Source organism: Lynx canadensis, chromosome E2 (genome assembly GCF_007474595.2).
Source record: "Lynx canadensis isolate LIC74 chromosome E2, mLynCan4.pri.v2, whole genome shotgun sequence".
NCBI lineage: Eukaryota > Metazoa > Chordata > Mammalia > Carnivora > Felidae > Lynx > Lynx canadensis.
Window position 1 is genome coordinate 58,947,011 of NC_044317.1, and position 19,510 is coordinate 58,966,520.

The 19,510-nt window shown below is 43.8% G+C and overlaps 1 protein-coding gene across 1 annotated transcript in view; it reads left to right on the plus strand.

The window, feature by feature from the left end:
• The first annotated feature begins 394 nt into the window (after window positions 1-394).
• Window positions 395-19,510, plus strand: part of NLRP5 (NLR family pyrin domain containing 5) — a 54,065-nt gene continuing 34,949 nt past the window's right edge. Inside the window, exons 1-2 of the mRNA XM_030297389.1 lie at window positions 395-622; window positions 11,901-12,034. Of these exons, the coding sequence (XP_030153249.1) occupies window positions 395-622; window positions 11,901-12,034 (362 nt within the window). The remainder of the gene's footprint in view (window positions 623-11,900; window positions 12,035-19,510) is intronic.

Genomic DNA, 19,510 nt, shown 5'->3' on the forward strand with positions numbered 1-19,510 from the left:
GTGGATTTGAGTCTAAACACTAAGCCTGAGCACTGGATGTGCCCCCGGGTTTTTCCACAGGACAGAGAAACTTGGGGGGAAGGAGGTAAGACAGTATCTGGTACACAGTATGCTCTATAAAATATGGATTTGATAAATTTATCCTCTTGGGTGGGTTTTCATTTTCTTCTATTTACATGTCTCCACAGGTCTGGTCTGTTCTCTCTTCCAATTGGTTGTCTTTGTCACTGGCACTAAGGTTCTAGGTCTTGAGAGAAAATAAGTGATGTGAATCAGAATTCTAGCCCTTTTTCCTGCTCTTCCTCCTGCTCCGTCTTCTTCCTCTCCTTGTTATTTGTTCCCATCCTTGATGTCCTCTGCCTCCTCCTCCTCCTCCCCTTTTGAAAATGGGGTCATGCTGTACATGGTCTATTTAAGCAAGGAGGAACTACAAAGGTTCAAGCAGCTTATAGTGGATGAGAACCCCAGACCTGGCTCTGTCCAGATCACCTGGGACCAGGTGAAGACAGCCAGATGGGGGGAGGTGGTTCATCTCTTGATGGAGTACTTCCCTGGACGACTGGCTTGGGATGTGACTCGTGACATCTTTGCCAAGATGAACCAGACAGAACTGTGTCTTCAGGTACAGATGGAGCTAAATGGTAAGTAATAATCTGGTATAAAAATGGGGATGGGTTTCAGTGCTAAAGAACCAAATACTTTACTGGCCATCCATACTGAATCAGAAGGCAAACAGTGGAGTAAGATGATGACTGAGTGCAAAGGCAAAGACCATCACATGAGCATATTGACAACAACAACAACAACAAACTTAACCAGATACTGCTTATTTAGGACCTATCTATAGCCCATTTTCATTACTTATAGATCCCATGTTTGTGAATCTGCCTACTCACTAAAATTTATTTGTAACTCCGAAATCAATAATGGTGGCACTTTGATGCTCATTTACAGACATGCAGGATGGAGGACAATTGAATGCACATGTTCCCAATTGCAGACGAACAAAGCAATACTCTGCCTTCTTACCTGTGTTCCCATCCTGCCAACGAGTGTCTTTTCCATCATCTATTTAGTGCCACTTTTTTGTGTGTTTTTGTGTATTTTGTTGGTGCCATTGCTGTTGAACCTGATCCCCAAAGCATAGTGGTGGAGTGCTATTTGGTGTCCTAAGCACAAAAGGGTCGGGACATGCCTTACAGAGAAAATACATGTGTTGGGTAAGCTTCATTCAGGCATGAGTTATAGCACAGTCGAATATGATGTCTTTAAACAAAAACAAACATAGACCATGGTTATGGATTGAAGAGTCAAAAATGTGTAGACAGAGGCTATAGGAAGGTATCTCTGTATTCACATGGGAGCAGTATTGGCTAATTGTTCACAATAATTTTATAGAATATAAATGGCATGAATAAGAAGAATCAATGACTATATGTGTATATTTGTATATATATGATTATGTTCATATACATATAAATCTGCACATAGATTTATACAAATACATCTATATGTGAACATACATATATATTAAAGTCTGTATATATTTTATATACACAAACACGTGTGTGTATGTTTTTGTGTTTATTTCTCCTTCTGTGTTTGGCTAGGCTATAAATTTGTTTTTGAACACCTTCCTCAGTACATCCTAAAACAGCACCATTTTCTCACTTCCTAATGTCATGATGGGGTCAAGACAATGTTCTTCTCCCTGGACTAAGGTGGTGAATTGTTGCCCCTATCCTGAAAGATCCCATCCCCTCCACATGGCTTTCCCTGTCCTGTCAGTCATTCCAGTGGAATATTCTCCTTCCCTGTCTGTTCCAGACATTCTACCCAGACTGGAGCCAGCAGACACAAACCCAAGAGAAATGCCAGTGAATATGGAGGAAAGAGAATCTGGTATGTGCTGGCATCGTGACAAAGCCTGGAGGAAAATAGGCTGTGGGTTAGGGTGAGAAGCTCAGTTCCTGAAGCAAAACAGATTATAAATGAGTAAGTAAGCATCTCTTCTATGAATCAGAACTTAAGAAAAAAGAGTAGTTGGGGACACACATAACTCAAAGTCCAGCCACCAGCCCAGATGGAGGCAGGGGCCCCAGCTACATCCTTGAGACATCGCTCTGTTCTTCTAACTCCCTCTTCTTTTGTGGGACCCAGTTTCAAGTAGTGTCTCCTGCCATGGTGGCCATCTTGACCACCAGCTACCCTACACATACATTGTACCCACTTAGCATCAGCAGAAAGAGGAGTATTTTCTCATTTCTCCAGCACTCATCCTAGAACTGACTCATCTAATGAACTGAGGTCCCAAGCTCATGAATGAATGATGTGATGAAATGCTCTGGTTGGTTAAGACTGGTTCATGCACTTCAGAGAGAGCTTGGTAATAGGACCAGCCCACAGCCCACAGGGGACAGAAGATTTAAAAAATAGATCCTAGGAGGTGAAGGTTGTTCTAACCAAGATTTTGCTTTTAAACATCAAGGTATAGTTCAGAACACTTCAGTGACAGAAACATTTGGTCTTACTTGATGGCTAACACTTTAGACGATGCAGTTCACATTGGGTTACATACACCTTACGACGAATGTTACCTTGTCCTGTTAAGAGCAGCTAGCATGGCACTAGAAAAGAAAAACCAGCTGGGCTCTAGTTTCTATGCATGATTTTCAAACGCCATTATTACAAAGTTATACAGACTTACAATTAAATAAACTATATGAAAAAAACAAATTTAGGGTCACCTGGCTGGTTCAGCCAGTAAAGCATGTGGGGTGAGTTCAAGCCCCATATTGGGCATAGAGCTCACCAAAAAAAGAAAAAAAGAAAAAAAAAGAATAATAGATTATCAAAATTCATCACCTCCTAATTTCTTTACTATACTATTATTGATGCCAGCATTCAGCAAACTTTTTCCATAAAGGTCCAGATAGTATTTTCAGCTTTGTGGGCCATACAGTCTTTTGTCATGACTTTTCAACTCTGCCTTTATAGGTCTAAATTTTCTGTGGCCAATATGTAAATGAATAGGTATGGCTATGTTCCAATAAAACTGTATTATTATTAATTTGTTAATCATCTGTGAATAATACAAGTTATTAATAGCTATTATTAATAATTTATTAAAATTTATTAATAACTCTATTCACTATATAATTTACTAATATTTATTGTGGGCACAGGATTTGAATTTCATTTAATTTCCATGTGTCACAAAGTATTGTTCTTTGATCTTTTTTCACCATTAAAAATTTTTTTTTAATGTTTATGTATTTTGAGGCGGGGAGAGGGGTAGAGAGAGAGAATCCTAAGCAGGCTCCAAGCTGTCAACGCAGAGCCTGACATGGGTCTCAAACTCATGATGTGAGATCATGACCTGAGCCAAAATCAAGAGTCAGACACTTAACAACTGAACCACCCAGGCGCCCCTAAAAAGTTTTCTAAATTCTTAGTTCACAGGCTGTACGAAACCAGGTGGCCAGCCAGACTTAGCCCATGGCCATAGTTTGCCAACTCCCAGTATGTGTTTCTGAGGTTGTTGCATTTGTGTGGTGGGGTGCTCCTGCACGTCTCTCCCCAACTGTGCGTCCAACAACTTGACATTGGTAGCTTGAAATCAGCCACTGTGGGAGCATTCACACTAGACATTGGTAGACACTGCACATCAGGGCTTTTGTTCTCCAGAGTCAATGGCTGAACATCTACCAGCACCCAAGTGCTCAGCATCCCGACCAGTCTCTCTGTGTGTGACGCTGAACCGACACAAGTTGAGCAGTCTCTTGTTTCCATCTGCCAGCTCTGCTCCTTCACACCCGTCAGAGCTGAGTGGAGCCTGGATAATCTCGACATTTAATGGAACCAGGCTCAGGTGGCCAGACTGGAGGTAGGGCAGCACAGTAGTTTGCTAGCGGTCGACTTGAGATGGAAACCTAGCTTGGCAAGATGGCAGGTGCGTGACATGGGAAGACTTATCTCACATGACTGAAATCTCAGTCCTTCATCTTGAAGACTGTTTGTCAGATGAATGTACAAAGAAGCTGTATTTCAAGGGCTGAATTGAGTCCCTGCTTCATAGTTAGAGCCCAGCTGCAAGACCATGCCAGTTGGGTCTGACCCCAAGTGTATATTATTTGATCATCTGTAACAAAGATGCTGAATTCGGTGCAAGCTTTCCTGCTGGAAAGGATGGAAGTAACCCCTGGAGTTACTCTGTGTGAAAAACAAGGATGTGAGATGGTTCATGGGATCTATGTGTCTACATGGGTATCATTTTCCCCAGGGGCTCAGGCTGGGCATTTTTCTGTGGCCTCCGTAGCCTGGAAGACTGCTCACTTAACCCTAAAAGTTGGATTGATATTGCCAGGCATCTCAGAAGTAACATACACTCAAAGACACTAATATTAGGAAGTAGCTACCTGGAGACATTTGGGGAATATTACCTGTCCATGGCCCAGCTGGAGAGGCTGTCATAAATCTTTCTGTTATTGTCATGACTGCTGTTCATTTGTGTGGTGAACTGAGTGCTTCTGGGAGAAAAGCAGTCATGGGGGAATGTGTGCCAACTTAAGTCTGGTGACTAATATAATTACGTAGACAGGTCCATGAAAAGATGAGGACAGACCAAGAATGTCTCCATAAAAGTACACATTTAGGGGCGCCTGGGTGGCGCAGTCGGTTAAGCGTCCGACTTCAGCCAGGTCACGATCTCGCGGTCCGTGAGTTCGAGCCCCGCGTCGGGCTCTGGGCTGATGGCTCAGAACCTGGAGCCTGTTTCCGATTCTGTGTCTCTCTCTCTCTCTCTGCCCCTCCCCCATTCATGCTCTGTCTCTCTCTGTCCCAAAAAATAAATAAATGTTGAAAAAAAAAATAAAAGTACACATTTATACCCAACACCCTGGAATACATAATTATAGTGAGCCTGATATATCTGTCATCTAGTTTATGAACTAGAGGCTCACCAGTATTATTTTCCTTCCTCACTAATTGTATTGATTCCTGCCCCCCCTCCCCCGCCTCATGATAGCCACCTCGAATTGGGCTGATCAGGCCCCCCACACATGTATTCTTTTTTTTTTTTCAACGTTTATTTATTTTTTTGGGGACAGAGAGAGACAGAGCATGAACGGGGGAGGGGCAGAGAGAGAGGGAGTCACAGAATCAGAAACAGGCTCCAAGCTCTGAGCCATCAGCCCAGAGCCTGACGCGGGGCTCGAACTCACAGACCGCGAGATCGTGACCTGGCTGAAGTCAGACGCTTAACCGACTGTGCCACCCAGGCGCCCAACACATGTATTCTTAAACTTCTTAAACTGAGCACCACACAGTTTTTCATTGCTTTGAATTTCACATAAGTGGCCTCAGCTTAGTATGTGTTCTTTTTCTGATCAACCGACACTTTCGTGCTCAGTGGTTCTGGAAATCTATTCACCTTCACTACTGAATGATCACGTGTGTATGAATATGCACCATCTACTGGCCGCTGAGGTTTGGGCTGTACACACACACACACACACACACACACTGTGATGAATGCTCCAGCAGTAGGATCTCTGGGTCATGGACAGCGTCCGTGTTCCATTTTACCTGCTTGTTTCCAGCATCTCTGCACCCGTTTGCACCCTCTCCAGCAGGTAACCACCAGTTCCCAGAACTCCAGTCCCTCATCCACTGCTGTTACCGTCCATCTGTCTTCTCCTTACTGTTTTTTGCCAGTCTGCCGAACAGGAGGTGGTACCTCATTGTTCTCACTTGTATTTCCTTCATTACTATGAGAATGTTTTCACGACCTTACCATTCATAGCAGACTATGAATGCCTGCTCATGTCTTTAAAATGCATCTCTTTTAAGCATACATTTTTGAAGCTTGTGAAGGGCTGTCTCTCCCGGGCCACCCCGGTGCCCATTATGTATTGTTTAGTCATTGGTGGTCTCTTTCCCATCCTTGTAAATCCCTATTGCTGTTTTCCTGACCCACATCTCATCCACTCCCCTAGCCTCACAGGAAGGCTGATAACCTCTCCTTTAGGACTCGGAAGCCCTAAGGGGTGGTTACAGAGGTGTGATGACACTTTCACACTGAAAAGACACCCCAGATGGCCATGTTCCTCTCTCAGTTTGGGACATGCACATGAATGAAATTGCATCCCATCTGTGTCTTTCTGCCCCACAGGTTGGAGGATTGTGACCTCACGCTGCTTTCTTGTACAAGTCTTATTTCTTCCCTCAAGAGAAACGAGAACCTGACCCATCTGAGCTTGGCAGAAAATGCCTTGAAAGACGAAGGAGCAAAACAGCTTTGCAGTGCCTTACAGCACTCTTCGTGCCCTCTACAGAGGCTGGTGTGAGTCCCAGAATGTCTTCTTTGAGACTGCCTGGAGTATAACAGAGTGATTGAGGAAGCCATGCATGTGTGCGTGTGTGTGTGTGTGTGTGTGTGTGCGTGCACTGATCCCTATCATAAATTCTTTTAAAAAAATTTTTATGTTTATTTATTTTTGAGAGACAGAGAGAGACAGAGGCATGAGCAGAGGAGGGGCAGAGAGAGAGGGAGACACAGAATCAGAAGCAGGCTCCAGGCTCTGAGCTGTCAGCATAGAGCCTGACATGGGGCTCGAACTCACGAACCGTGAGAACATGACCTGAGCTGAGGTTGGATGCTTAACTGACTCAGCCACCCAGGTGCCCCATCATGAATTCTTTAAATGATTTCCCTTGTGTCAGGATGTATGATACTGTGACTTATAACATAAAAAATATGTATTTGGTCTTCGTCCCTGTTTCTGGCACAGAGGTCCCCAAGCCCTTGGAAATACCTAAGTGGTGAGAGCCATAAAGGCATCTTTTATTATATTAATGAGGTGGCTTGTGGAAAGTTCCTAAGGATGGAGACTTGCTGCCCCAAGGACCAGCCTTGTGATGAGTGGGTTAGAACTTTAAGTCCTATGCCCTGACCTCTGGGGAGAAGAGAGGAGAGGAGAGGCAGGTGGAACCAGCCACCCATAGCCAATGATTTAATTAATCATGCCTACATAATGAAGCCTCATAAAAACCCGAAAGGATGGGATTTGAGAGCTTCTGGGTGGATGAACACGTTCAGATGTGGGAAGAAAGGCACACCTGGAGAGGACATGGAACCCCCACATCCTTTCTCCATGCCTGGCCCTACACATCTCTCCCATCTGCTGTTCTTGAGTTCTAACCTTTTATAATAAAACGGTAATGTAATGAGTAAATGGGTTTCCTGAGTTCTGTGAGCTGCTCTGGCAAATTAATCAAATCCAAGGAGGGGGTCATAGGAACCTCTGATCTATAGTCAGTCGATCAGAAGCACGGGTAACAGGTGATTGGCCTCCTAGGTTGGAAGAAGGCCTGGAACCTTCAGTTTATAACCCACTGTTCAGAAGCACAGGTAATAGTCTGGGCTCGTGGCTGGTATCTAGGGAGGGGATGATGTAGGGGAAGCAGTCTTGTAGGACTGAGCCCTTAACCTGTACAACCTGAGGATCTGTAGATGGTATCAGAAGTGAGTTGAATTATTGGACCCTATTGACGTCTAAGAATTGTTTATTAGTGTGGGAGACCACCCCACACATGTTGAAATTAGTCTCAGAGCACCAATGTACAGTGCTTTTGTCTATTAATAGAAAATAAACTCAGATGGTCTTCAACCATAAATTTTCTAGCTCATAAAACCAGAAATGAGAGAGTGGCACAAAATACCCCCTGAACCCATTACACTTTCAGCTTCCCCAAAAAGAAGCAGAAAATGGTACAGCTGCTTTGGAAAATGGTCTAGCTGCTCCTCAAAAAGTTAAATGTAGACCTAACACATGAGTCAGCAATTCCACACACAGGTACACACATGACAGCAATAAAAAAACATACATCCGCACCAAAAATTGTACACCGATGCTCATAGGGGCATTATTTACAATAGCCAAAAAGTGGAAACAACCCTAGTGTTTATAAGCTGATGTGTGAATGAAGAAGGGTCAGTGCATCCATATGATGGAATATTATTCAACCGTAAAAAGGAATGACGTATTGACACATGCTACAATATGGATGAATCATGAAAATATTATGGTAAATGAAAGACGCCATATTTTTTTTTTGAGATCCTGATTTCACTTCCTTCAGATTAATATCCAGACAGCAGTTGCTAGACTGGGGGGTGGCTGGGGGAAGAATCTGGGATTAAAAGGGTACAGGGTATTCCTTTTTGGGGTACTGAAAATATCCTAAAATTGTGGCAAACGTGCACCTTTGTAAATATACTAAATGACGTTGATTTGTACAATCTAAATTGGTGAATGATACAGCATGATAATAATATCTTGATGTTATATCCAAAAAAAAGTGGGGTGGGGGGGCAAGAAAGGAATAAAATCTAAGGGTGTTTGATTGGTTTTCTTGACATGTGTTCCTTCGCAGGCTGAGAAACTGTAACCTGACCTCCAAGTGCTGTCAGGAAATGTCCTCTGCTCTGGATAAAAATAAAAATTTGAGAAGCCTGGACCTGGGTTTTAACAGTCTGAAGGACGATGGTGTTATCCTGCTCTTTGAGGCACTCGAGAATCCTGAGTCTGTCCTCCAGATTCTGGAGTAAGTTACCCCCATCCCCTCCTTTGCAACGAGGACAATGGTCTGTAAAATTCTTAGTGGAATGCAGGATCCAGGTCTTCCAGGAAGCTTGTGTGCAGTGGTTCTGAAGGTGGTTCCTCAGACTGGGAACTTGTTCATCTGGGGAGTCGTTAGAAATTATTGCAGTGTTGGTCTTCCTTGGTCTGTTTTGTTTCGTTCAGCATAACTATGGCAAGGTGCATCTCTGACATCACAAATGGTGGGATTTCCTTCTTTCTTGCAGCTGAGTAATATACCATTGTGTGTAAACACCATGTTTTCTTTATCCATTCATCTGCTGGTGGGCATGCAGGCTGTTTCCGGAGGGTAGCTATCATGAGTCATGCTGCAGGGAATGAGGTGCAGGTATCTCTTGGAGATCCTGGTTCCAGCTCCTTTGGTTGAGTACACAGAAGTAGGGCTGCTGGGTCGCGTGGTGCTCTGGAGGCAGGCTCTCTTTGACCAGCATGCCCAAGTGGTTCCCTGGCATGGTACACTTGGAGTACCAATGTTCTAGGAAACAGTCTTCCATCCAGTAAAAGAAAGTGTATTTGTTGGCTGTGGACTGATGCCTGAGATAGCTGGCCTTCTGAAATCAACTTTTGTACTTATAAATTCTTTTCTTTACATATATATATTTTTTCTTCTTCTTCTCCTAAATGGTCTCTATGCTAACATGCACACTAGCCAAAGATTTGGCAAGATTCATCCTATTTTTAATGAGTATCGTGGTTAGATTAAGTATTTGGAAAGGACTTGGAAACGTCTCTTCTCTGGTGATCAGTGGATATGGGTGAAAGTGCTTTGCCTCTTTTCTGCCCACATAATCTGTTCTCTATTAGTATAATTTAGGTTTTAAGTCTAGATCATTAAAATCATTGTTTTATGTTACATCTCTAATTTCTTTCTTTCTTTTTATTTTAGAGAGAGAGGGGGAGGAGTAGAGAGAGGGAGAGAGAGAATCTTAAGCAGGGTCCATGTTCAGCATGGAGCCTGACTTGGGTCTCTATCTCACAAACCATGAGATCATGACCTGGGCCAAAATCAAGAGTCAGACGCTTAATCAACTACTTCCCCTACATCCCCTACATCTCTAGCTTCCGCTACATCTCTAATTTCTTCCCCTACATCTCTAATTTCTTAGGATATCCTGATAATGGATTTCACTTTTGTTGATAATTAGCCAGTATAAAAAAATTCATTGTTCATTGTAGCTCATGATTCTTTTTCATTTTTTAAAGGTTTTTTATTTTAAGTAATCTCTACATCCAATGTGGGGCTCAAACTCACAACCCCAAGATCAAGAGTTGCATGCTCCACCAACTGAGCCAGCCAGGTGCCCCAGCTCATGATTCTTTTTCTCCAGAAATTTAATCTTGGGTTTTAAATACTGATTTATCTCTTAAATTGAGTGAATTACATTTTCAAGGATGAAATAGTGGCTGATGGGCATTGAGGAGGGCACCTGTTGGGATGAGCACTAGGTGTTGTATGGAAACCAATTTGACAATAAATTTAATATTAAAAACAATAATAAACAAACAAACAAACAAACTTGAAAAACAAACAAACAAAAAGAATGAAATAAATTTCCAGATGAGCATTTATGTAGTGTTCTCTAAGCCTTTGCTTGTGTGAGACTACTTTTCAAAATCTACTACTTTTCACTGATGGGCAGTAACTTGACTGAGTATGAAATTCATAGACCCCTCTGTATCCTAAACTTCTTGATCTAAAAATCCCCTAGATTTCATTCTATAGAATTCTAGTCTTGTAGAAAAGCCATCAACATCTTCATTCTTCCCAAGAAGAACCCAGACTTCTATTGCTTATTCTTTTCATTTTAAAAACAGTCCTCACATACCTGTGCGTCTTATTTATAATTAGAATTATTTAGGGATGCTTTGCAGCTCTTGATCTCAGGATTGTATGTTACAGCCCAACGTTGGGTGTGGAGATTAGTTAAAAATACAATCTGGGGGCATCTGGGTGGCTCAGTCGGTTTAGCATCCGACTTCAGCTCAGGCCATGATCTCATAGTTTGTGAGTTCAAGCCCCACATCCGGCTCTGTGCTGACAGCTCAGAGCCTAGAGCCTAGAGCCTGCTTCAGACTCTGTGTCTCCCTCTCTCTCTGCCCCTCCCCTGCTCGCACACACTCTCTCAAAAAGAAATAAACATTTTTTTATTTAATAAAAAATAAAAGCTTTTAAAAAATAATTAATTTAGAACGACTTGCCTCCTTCTGTCAAAAGGAAATGATTTAAGTGACTCTAAATGAGGTTAGGGAACTTTTTGGCTGGTGTGCACAGGGAGGACCAGGGACCTACATGACAGAAAGAAAGTCAGGGCCTTTATAAACTAAGGCAAAGCTGAGTGATGCCCTTGTAGTTTTGGCTTGTGCAGCAGTTCCCAGCTTGTCATTTATGGGCTAGCAGAGATGCACAGGGCAGGGGAGGCAAGCACTCGGAATGAAAGGAAACAGTGCACGAGTAGGAGACACAGGGATCCCAAGGCCTCCTCTGTTATGTCTGCTCTGCACTGCTTATAATAGCCTTGCTCCTGGGGAGATTGTACTCCTTGTTCAAAGATGGGAGCCAAAACCACCCCCTTCTTGTACCTTTCGCTCACCCACGCACCACTTCCTCTTATATGCCTGTTCTGAATTTATGATACACAGCACTTCTGTGACTCAGCTCCTTTCTGGACCTGTCTCTCCCTTTTGCCATGAACACTGCCTGTGAGGGCAAAGGTATCTTTCTAGAATACTGAAACCATGCTCTTTGCATATATTTATCTGGTGACCTGCCTGCCCCCCACCACCCCCAATCAACTATGAGTTCCAGGAAGCCAGGGATGCTGTTTTCTTCATGGTTGTGTGCCTTGGTACACAGGTGGTGCTAAATAAATATTTTTTGAATGAACAAAGCTAATGCACAGTGACAATCAATTTCTAAAAGAGATTGTGTGGCTCCTCACTTCTTGGAGGTAGGACTTTTATAGCCTACCCTGGACAGCCATCCTCAACTACAAGAAAAAAACTGACGCATCTGTAACACGTACTTAACACATGTTTGGAAGGAAATGCCTCATTCCAGGGGGTGTGATTTCCAGGATTCGGATTGGCTGAGCTCTCCGATGTGGGGCGTAGCCACCTGGCTTGATTTCCAGGGTTCGGATTGGCTGAGCTCTCCGATGTGGGGCGTGGCCACTTGTCTACTGTCTGCTCCCACCCCACAGGTTGGAAAGGTGCCTATTCACCTGTGTCTGTTGCCAGGCTATGGCCTCCATGCTGCTCTACAACCAGAGCCTGAGATACCTGGACGTGAGTAAGACTGACATCGGGTGCAGGGGCATACTGCTCCTGAAGGAGGCTTTTCAGCAGCGCAAGTGGAAAGCGAGGGCTGTTTTGTAAGTCTCTGTTGGGTTCCCTGTGCAGAAAAACAACAGCCCAAGCAAAGCTCCTGGACAAGAGGGAAACTCTGGACCTAAAAAGCTATTGCAGCTGTTGCTGATTTTCCTCTCATTTCCTGGGGATTTATATTTTCCTGGTGCCTGTTGGGAACATTGGCCTGCACTCTCCTGTCAGATTTTAACTTCCTTCTGTCCTTCACCTTCCCTCCTTGTGTTAACTGAGTGAGTCACCACTTACCAGCCATATGACTGTGAACAAGTTCCTTTACCTCTCTGAGTCTCAGTTTCCCCATCTGTGAACTGGGATGGCGGCTTCCTCCATGGAGATGTGACACCACAGCGTTCTCAGTCAGCGGTGGATTCTGGGTGGAGGTTTTAAGGGTATCTGGAGTTTTCATTATCCATTGCTCCATAACAAATTACTGCAAAGCTTAATCACTTAAGGCAACACACGTTAATTTTCTTGTAACGTTTCCAAGGGTCAGAACAATGGGAGCGGTTTGGCTGGGTAGTTCTAGCTCACGGTCTTCACTGACAGGGTATGATGGAGACTTAGAAGAGTGATTTCTATGCTCACCCATGTGGCTGTTGGCAGGAGGCCTCGATTACTCTCTGTATGGCTGCTCATGACAATGCAGCTGGCTTCCTCCAGAACAAGTGAGAGACAGAGAGAGGACACCCAAAAAAAGACCTCAGTCTTTGATCTCTTCAGTTGAAAGTGGCATCCATCATGCCTGCCCTATTCTGCTGGTGACACAGACCAACAATAGCCCAAGAAGGGAGGAGACTCCACCAAAGTGAAAATAACAGGGCAGAATCACTGGGCCATCTGAGGCTGCTGACCACACTTAGTAAGTGGTTGGACGGAGGACCTCGGCCACCATCCCTGACTCCCCAGAGCAGTAGTCTGGTCTTGGTTTGCAGCATGGGACCAGAGTGGTCTCCAGCGTGGTGCACTTCTGTCTTCAAGGTTCTGTGTACGTTTCTAGGAACACACACACACACACGCACACCAAATGTGAGACAACAAAGCCTGATTCTTGTCCTTCACAGGGAGACGAAGCAGAACTATGCAGCAGAGACAATGACAAGGCTGGAGGGCCCAGCTGTGAAGAATGAAGTCCTGAGGATCATACAGGACTGGAGCATTGAGTACTGGGAGGAGGCAAGATGGATGGAGTGATCTGGTGACCCCACCCTGGGTATTTTTTTCCTAGATAAAACCTGGGGAATTTTGGCCTATTCTGTGGGCCATTCTGGGTCTGGAATGGCCCAATTGTTTCTGGAAAATGGTGTGGGGCATGACCTCTAAACAGCTCCCTTGGAGATGTTGACGTTCATGTATTAGACATGGATTAGTCACTGAGTTGGGGAAACCAGCCCTCTTCCACCCCTGGCTTCTGGAAGTCCTTGAATTTGTCATGTTAATATTGTCTCTGGGAAGTATCTGAATTGCCTATGAGGATATCAGAAGAATTTAATTAAAAATGTATACATAAATGCAATGTGAAAGCTTTTCAAGTGTTATTTATTTACCAGTAGACTAGTAGATCAATGGAAGAAAACTCAGGGGCACTGGGGTGGCTAAGTTGGCTGAGCATCCAACTCTTGGTTTCAGCTCAGGTCATGATCTCACAGTTGTGAGTTCAAGCCCCGTGCTGGGTGTGGAGCCTGCTTGGGATTCTTTCTCTCTCTCTCTCTCGTTCTCTCAAAAATTAATAAACTTTTTAAAAACTGAACTTCTAAAAATGATTTTAGTGTATTAATACAATAAAACAAATTAAGGCAAATGTTTCTTGGACACATAGCAGGCTGAACTAGATCCTTGCTCTAGAGAGTGGTTCCCTACATGCTCTGTCTCCTCGTGGTCCACAGAACTTTGAGAAACTCTAGTAATATGCAGATGACCTCCCCTCCAACCTCACAGGAAGGGACTATACATCACAGGGCAGTCTGAACTTTCCAGGTCTAAATCATGTCGTACATGAATGAAGGAGTTAGGACAGCATTTGGAACTCAAAGATATAGAGGCAGCCATACGATATTTTTCTTTTGAAAAACTCATGTTTTGGGGCGTCTGGGTGGCTCAGTTGGTTGAGCGTCCGACTTTGGCTCGGGTCATGATCTCACGGTGAGTTCGAGCCCCGCGTCAGGCTCTGTGCTGACAGCTCGGAGCCTGGAGCCCGTTTCGGATTCTGTGTCTCCCTCACTCTCTGACCCTCCCCCGTTCATGCTCTGTCTCTCTCTGTCTCAAAAAAATAAATAAACCTTAAAAAAAATTTTTTTTAAAAAAAATTGTATAGAAAACTCATGTTTTTCTATACAAAGTAACGATCAGGTATTATCTGCATTGGTTCTCTGGTCTCCAGAAGGGTTTCATTACAAAAGTCAGAGCAGTTGGAATCCTCAACCCCACCTCCACCCCATCATTAAAGCATAGAGAAAAATAAAGGTAATCCAATCTTCCATTTAAAATTTGCTTTTTTTTTTGGTTTTCAAAATTTATTTATTTAAATTCAAGTTGGTTAACATATAGTATAATATTGGCTTCAGGAGTAGAACACACTGATTCATCACATACTTATAACACCCAGTGTTCACCCCAACAAGTACCCTCCTTAGTGCCCATCACCCATTTAGCCCATCCCCCCCATCCACCTCCCCTACAGCAACCCTCAGGTTGTTCTCTGTATTTAAGAGTCTCTTATGGTTTGCCTCCCTCTCTGTTTTTATCTTATTTTTCTTTCCCTTATGTTGATCTGTTGTGTTTCTTAAATTCATAGATGAGTGAAATCATATGATACTTGTCTTTCTCTAATTTCGCTTAGCATAATACCTTCCAGTTCCAACCACATTGTTGCAAATGGCAAGATTTCATTCTTTTTCATCGACGAGTAATAGTCCATTGTATATATGTACCACATCTTCTTTATTCATTCATCAGTCGATGGACATTTGGGCTCTTTCCATAGTTTGGCTATTGTTGATAGCACTGCTATAGACACTGGGGTCCATGTGCCCCTTTGAATTAGTGTTTTTGTAACCTTTGGATAAATACTTAGTAGTGCAATTGCTGGGTCATAGAGTAGTTCTATTTGTAATTTTTTGAGGAACCTCCATACTGTTTTCCAGAGTGGCTGCCCCAGTTTGTATTTCCACCAGCAGTAAAAAAGGGTTCTCCTTTCTCCACATCATTGCCAACATCTGTTGTTTCCTGAGTTGTTAATGTTAGCCATTCTGACAGGTGTGAGGTAACATCTCATTGTGGTTTTGATTTGTATTTCCCTGATGATGAGTGATGTTGAGCATCTTTGCACGTGTCTGTTAACCATCTGGACGTCTTCTTTGGAAAAATGTTCATGTATTTTGCCCATTTCTTCACTGGATTATTTGCTTTTGGGGTGTTGAGTTTCATAAGTTCTTTATAGATTTTGGATACTAACCCTTTATCCAATATGTCATTTGCAAATTTCATTTGCTTTGATTTGTTCTCCAGAGCCCAGAATTTAACAGCTGGAGCTGATCATAATGTACCACCACTAGGATCCACAGTGAATGAGGTGGGGCTGCCCTGAACTGCCTTGCCTGGGGGCAACAGAAAGCCAGAGAATCCACCCACTGACAGGTTCCCCACAAGGGCCCAGGAGACACCCCTTTGCTAAAGCAGTAGGGGAATGTGCCTTGAAAATAGCCGGGCTTGAAAGTGTGACAATGTCCCCAGTCTTTGTGGCACAGGGTCTTACCTGGGAATCTTTAATAAAAGCACTGTTGCCTGGCTGCCAGCCCCAGACATCCAGACTTAATAGGAGTAGGGTGTGGCTTGGGCATCAGGGGTTTTAGAATTCTCCCAGATGATTCTAACCTGGGGTGAAGTTTGGGAACTACTGGAATAGGAGGTATCTGTTAGCATTGCTGGCAATCACTTTTCAGTGAATCAGTGTGTCAAAGCAATACATTGTGTAGCTTGAACTTACATAGTGTTGTCAGTTATATTTCAGTAAAGCAAGGAGGGCAGGGGGAAGGATGGGAAAATTCCAGGAGACAACCATTAACGTGGAGACTCAAGGCACAAAATGGCTAGTACTTCTATTGCCCAAGATGGACACTTCAGAAGGGGAGAATTTCGGAGACTGTTCTTTTGATAACAAACAGGAATGCTTACGATGAGTTCAAAGGGAATCCAGGTAAGAGTTTTATGGAGAGGGGTGCCTAGGTGGCTCAGTTAGTTGAGTGTCTGACTCCGGCTCAGGTCATGATCTCGTAGTTTGTGAATTTGAGCCCCACATTGGGCTCTACGCTGACATCATGGAGTCTGGGATTCTCTCTCTCTCTCTCAAAATAAATAAATATTTTAAAAAGAGTTTATGGAGAAAGTCAACTGAACAGACAACAGCAGTGGCATTAGGCACTGGTCAGTAAATGCAGGTTGTGTAAAATAAGAACATTGCCTTGGGACAACCAGGTGAGGGCTGAGCACAGGTGTGCTAAGGATGAGGCAGCATCTTCAATAGTGCAAGGACAGGTGCAGAAGACAGCTGCTCCACATCTACCCTGGAGCTGGCCATTCAGAGCCCAGGACAACCAATGGAAAGCAACAACGTCACTGACCCAGGATTCCCCAAAGACCCTCACCGTGTGGTTGCCCATTGGCCGGGGAGCGGGCTCTGATTTTGGAGGCGAGTTGGTGAGTATTTTCTCTTGTTCCTAGCTTTCATATTCTTTCTTTCTCTAGCACTGGTTAGGACTTATTCCTTGAGCTTGGCTCTGTGTGCCCACACTCTCTATTTAGACTAGCCAGAGCCCAAGAACCAAAGATATGCTTTGAAAGAATGAGGCATCCCATTTCCCCATTTTGATAAAAGAATATTTTTCACGTTTGTTTGTGTTCCTTCAGTACATTCCTTTAATCCTTCCCAGTCTCTAGGTCTAAAATAGAGGACAGAGTGGGGGGTGCTGTGACTCTAAGTTCAAGATCAGCTGATGTCTGGACCAGGTCTTGTGGGAGCTCAGGGTTGTCACTGTGTTAATTATATGTTAATTATAATTAAGGTGCTAATCATATGTTAACCACACAGGGAAGGGTTACAGTTATTGAAGCGCTATACAGTCCTGAGGGTGTTGTCACATGGGGAAACTGAGTCACGGAGGAATAAATGGCTTTGCCTGAAGTAGCAAGGGCTGAATCAACATTCAAAACTGCATGTGATAGATCTCAAGCCCTGTGATCTTGACCACTTCTATGGGATCATTCAAGACCCGGTGCAGAAAGCCATTGCAAGACATAGATAGAATAAAGGATAAAGACAAAGGGGAAGCTTTGGCTAGTCATTTATTTACAGAAAATAATATTAACCACCAGTCTTACTCTACATCTTTCCAACCTACAACCCTGCCCTTTGTGGGAATAATGTCCTTACCTTCTCCCCAATCCCTCTTCAGCTTTCCAGGGGAAGGGGTCCATCTGCCTTCCCCAGGCCAGTCCCTCCACCTGTGCTTTCCTCCTACTCTGTTGGGTTTGATTATCAGCTCCCTCCTGGGATGTGTTGGAAGAGGTGGAGCATTATAATCAGATGTGCGTTAAAATGCTTTTTCCTAAAACACTCTGTAAAGTGAAGACAGTAACACTCTTTGTGTATCCACATTACTGATGGAAAGTATTAATGAGTTGCTGTAAATTGCCTAAGAAGGGATTTAGAAAAGAGTAAGTACTCATTTAATTGTTTTGTTTCCTGCTTCTACTTTTACTTACTCTTCCCTCTGAGCATATAAACTTTGTCAAGCATCCCATCCTAAAAATAACCTTCCTGAGACCACTGAGACTTTTGTGACTTTTTACAGCCACAGTTCTCTACTTGTTCCTTTGATTGCTTTGCACGATAAGGCAAACGTTCAATTCAAATCATGTCTATACCCGTGTGCAGGTGTGGCCATCTGAAATTTATTCTCCTTTAAATGAGCTTCCCATATTCATTTAGTCACCACTTAACCGAATAGTTGGGAGATTGGGGCAGGGTGAGAGGGGTGTTTTGTTTTCCATCTCCACGTATCCAGGTTGTTTTATGTTGGAGGGGGAAAAATAGGAAATTTTAGTTTTTTTTTTTTTAATTTTGTTTTTCTTCTTCAACGTTTTTATTTATTTTTGGGACAGACAGAGACAGAGCATGAACGGGGGAGGGGCAGAGAGAGAGGGAGACACAGAATCGGAAACAGGCTCCAGGCTCCGAGCCATCAGCCCAGAGCCTGACGCGGGGCTCGAACTCACGGACCGTGAGATCGTGACCTGGCTGAAGTCGGACGCTTAACCGACTGCGCCACCCAGGCGCCCCTAGGAAATTTTAGTTTTAAATTTTTTTAGGTTTATTTATTTTGAAAGAGAAAGAGCAAGTTGGGGAGGGGCAGAGAGAGAGGGAGAAAGAGAGAATCCCAAGCAGGCTCTGCACTGTTGGCACAGAGCCCACAAACTGTGAGATCATGAATGGAGCCAAAACCAAGAGTCAGATGCTTAACCAACTGAGTCACCCAGGCACCCCAATGTTGAAGCTTTTTTTTTTTTTTTAAGAGCAGAAGTCAGTGGACTTTCTGCAAAGGGCTGATCGTTTTCAGTTTTGTGGGCCATTAGCTCTCTGTCCCAACCACTCTACTTGCTTCTCCAGGCAGCTGGTCAGTCTATGATAATGGTCTGACTACCATCTCTGAACTGTTTTAAGATGTAATTCTCGGGGCGCCTGGGTGGCGCAGTCGGTTAAGCGTCCGACTTCAGCCAGGTCACGATCTCGCGGTCCGTGAGTTCGAGCCCCGCGTCAGGCTCTGGGCTGATGGCTCGGAGCCTGGAGCCTGTTTCCGATTCTGTGTCTCCCTCTCTCTCTGCCCCTCCCCCGTTCATGCTCTGTCTCTCTCTGTCCCAAAAATAAATAAACGTTGAAAAAAAAAAAAAAAAGATGTAATTCTCATAAACCAGACATTTGTGATCCCCTGTGTCCTATATCCTAGGGGGAAAACTTGTGCCCATGTAGACCGCTTCATCTCTGAAAGCAGTGTTTGAAATACTCTAGCTTAGGAAAACTACCATTTTGTCACAGTAGCATCTGTGTCCCCCTCTTTCACCAGCCCAGAGCCCTTCCTTCCACGTTTCCTTCCATGTACAGTAAAACCTTGGTTTGTGAGCTTAATTCATTCCAGAAATATGCCTGTAATCCAAAGCACTTGTATATCAAGGTGAATTTCAAGAAGCATTGGCTCAGTTGTGACCATGTGACCTTCAGCATCACGTACTACTCATACTGCAAGACACTGCTTGTTAAGTTAAAATTTATTAGAAATGGTTGCTCTGGGGCGACTGGGTGGTTCAGTCGGTTAAGCTCAGGTCATGATCTCACGGTCATGATCTCACGGTCCGTGGGTTCGAGTCCTGCATCAGGCTCTGTGCTAACAGCTCAGAGCCTGGAGCCTGTTTCAGATTCTGTGTCTCCCTCT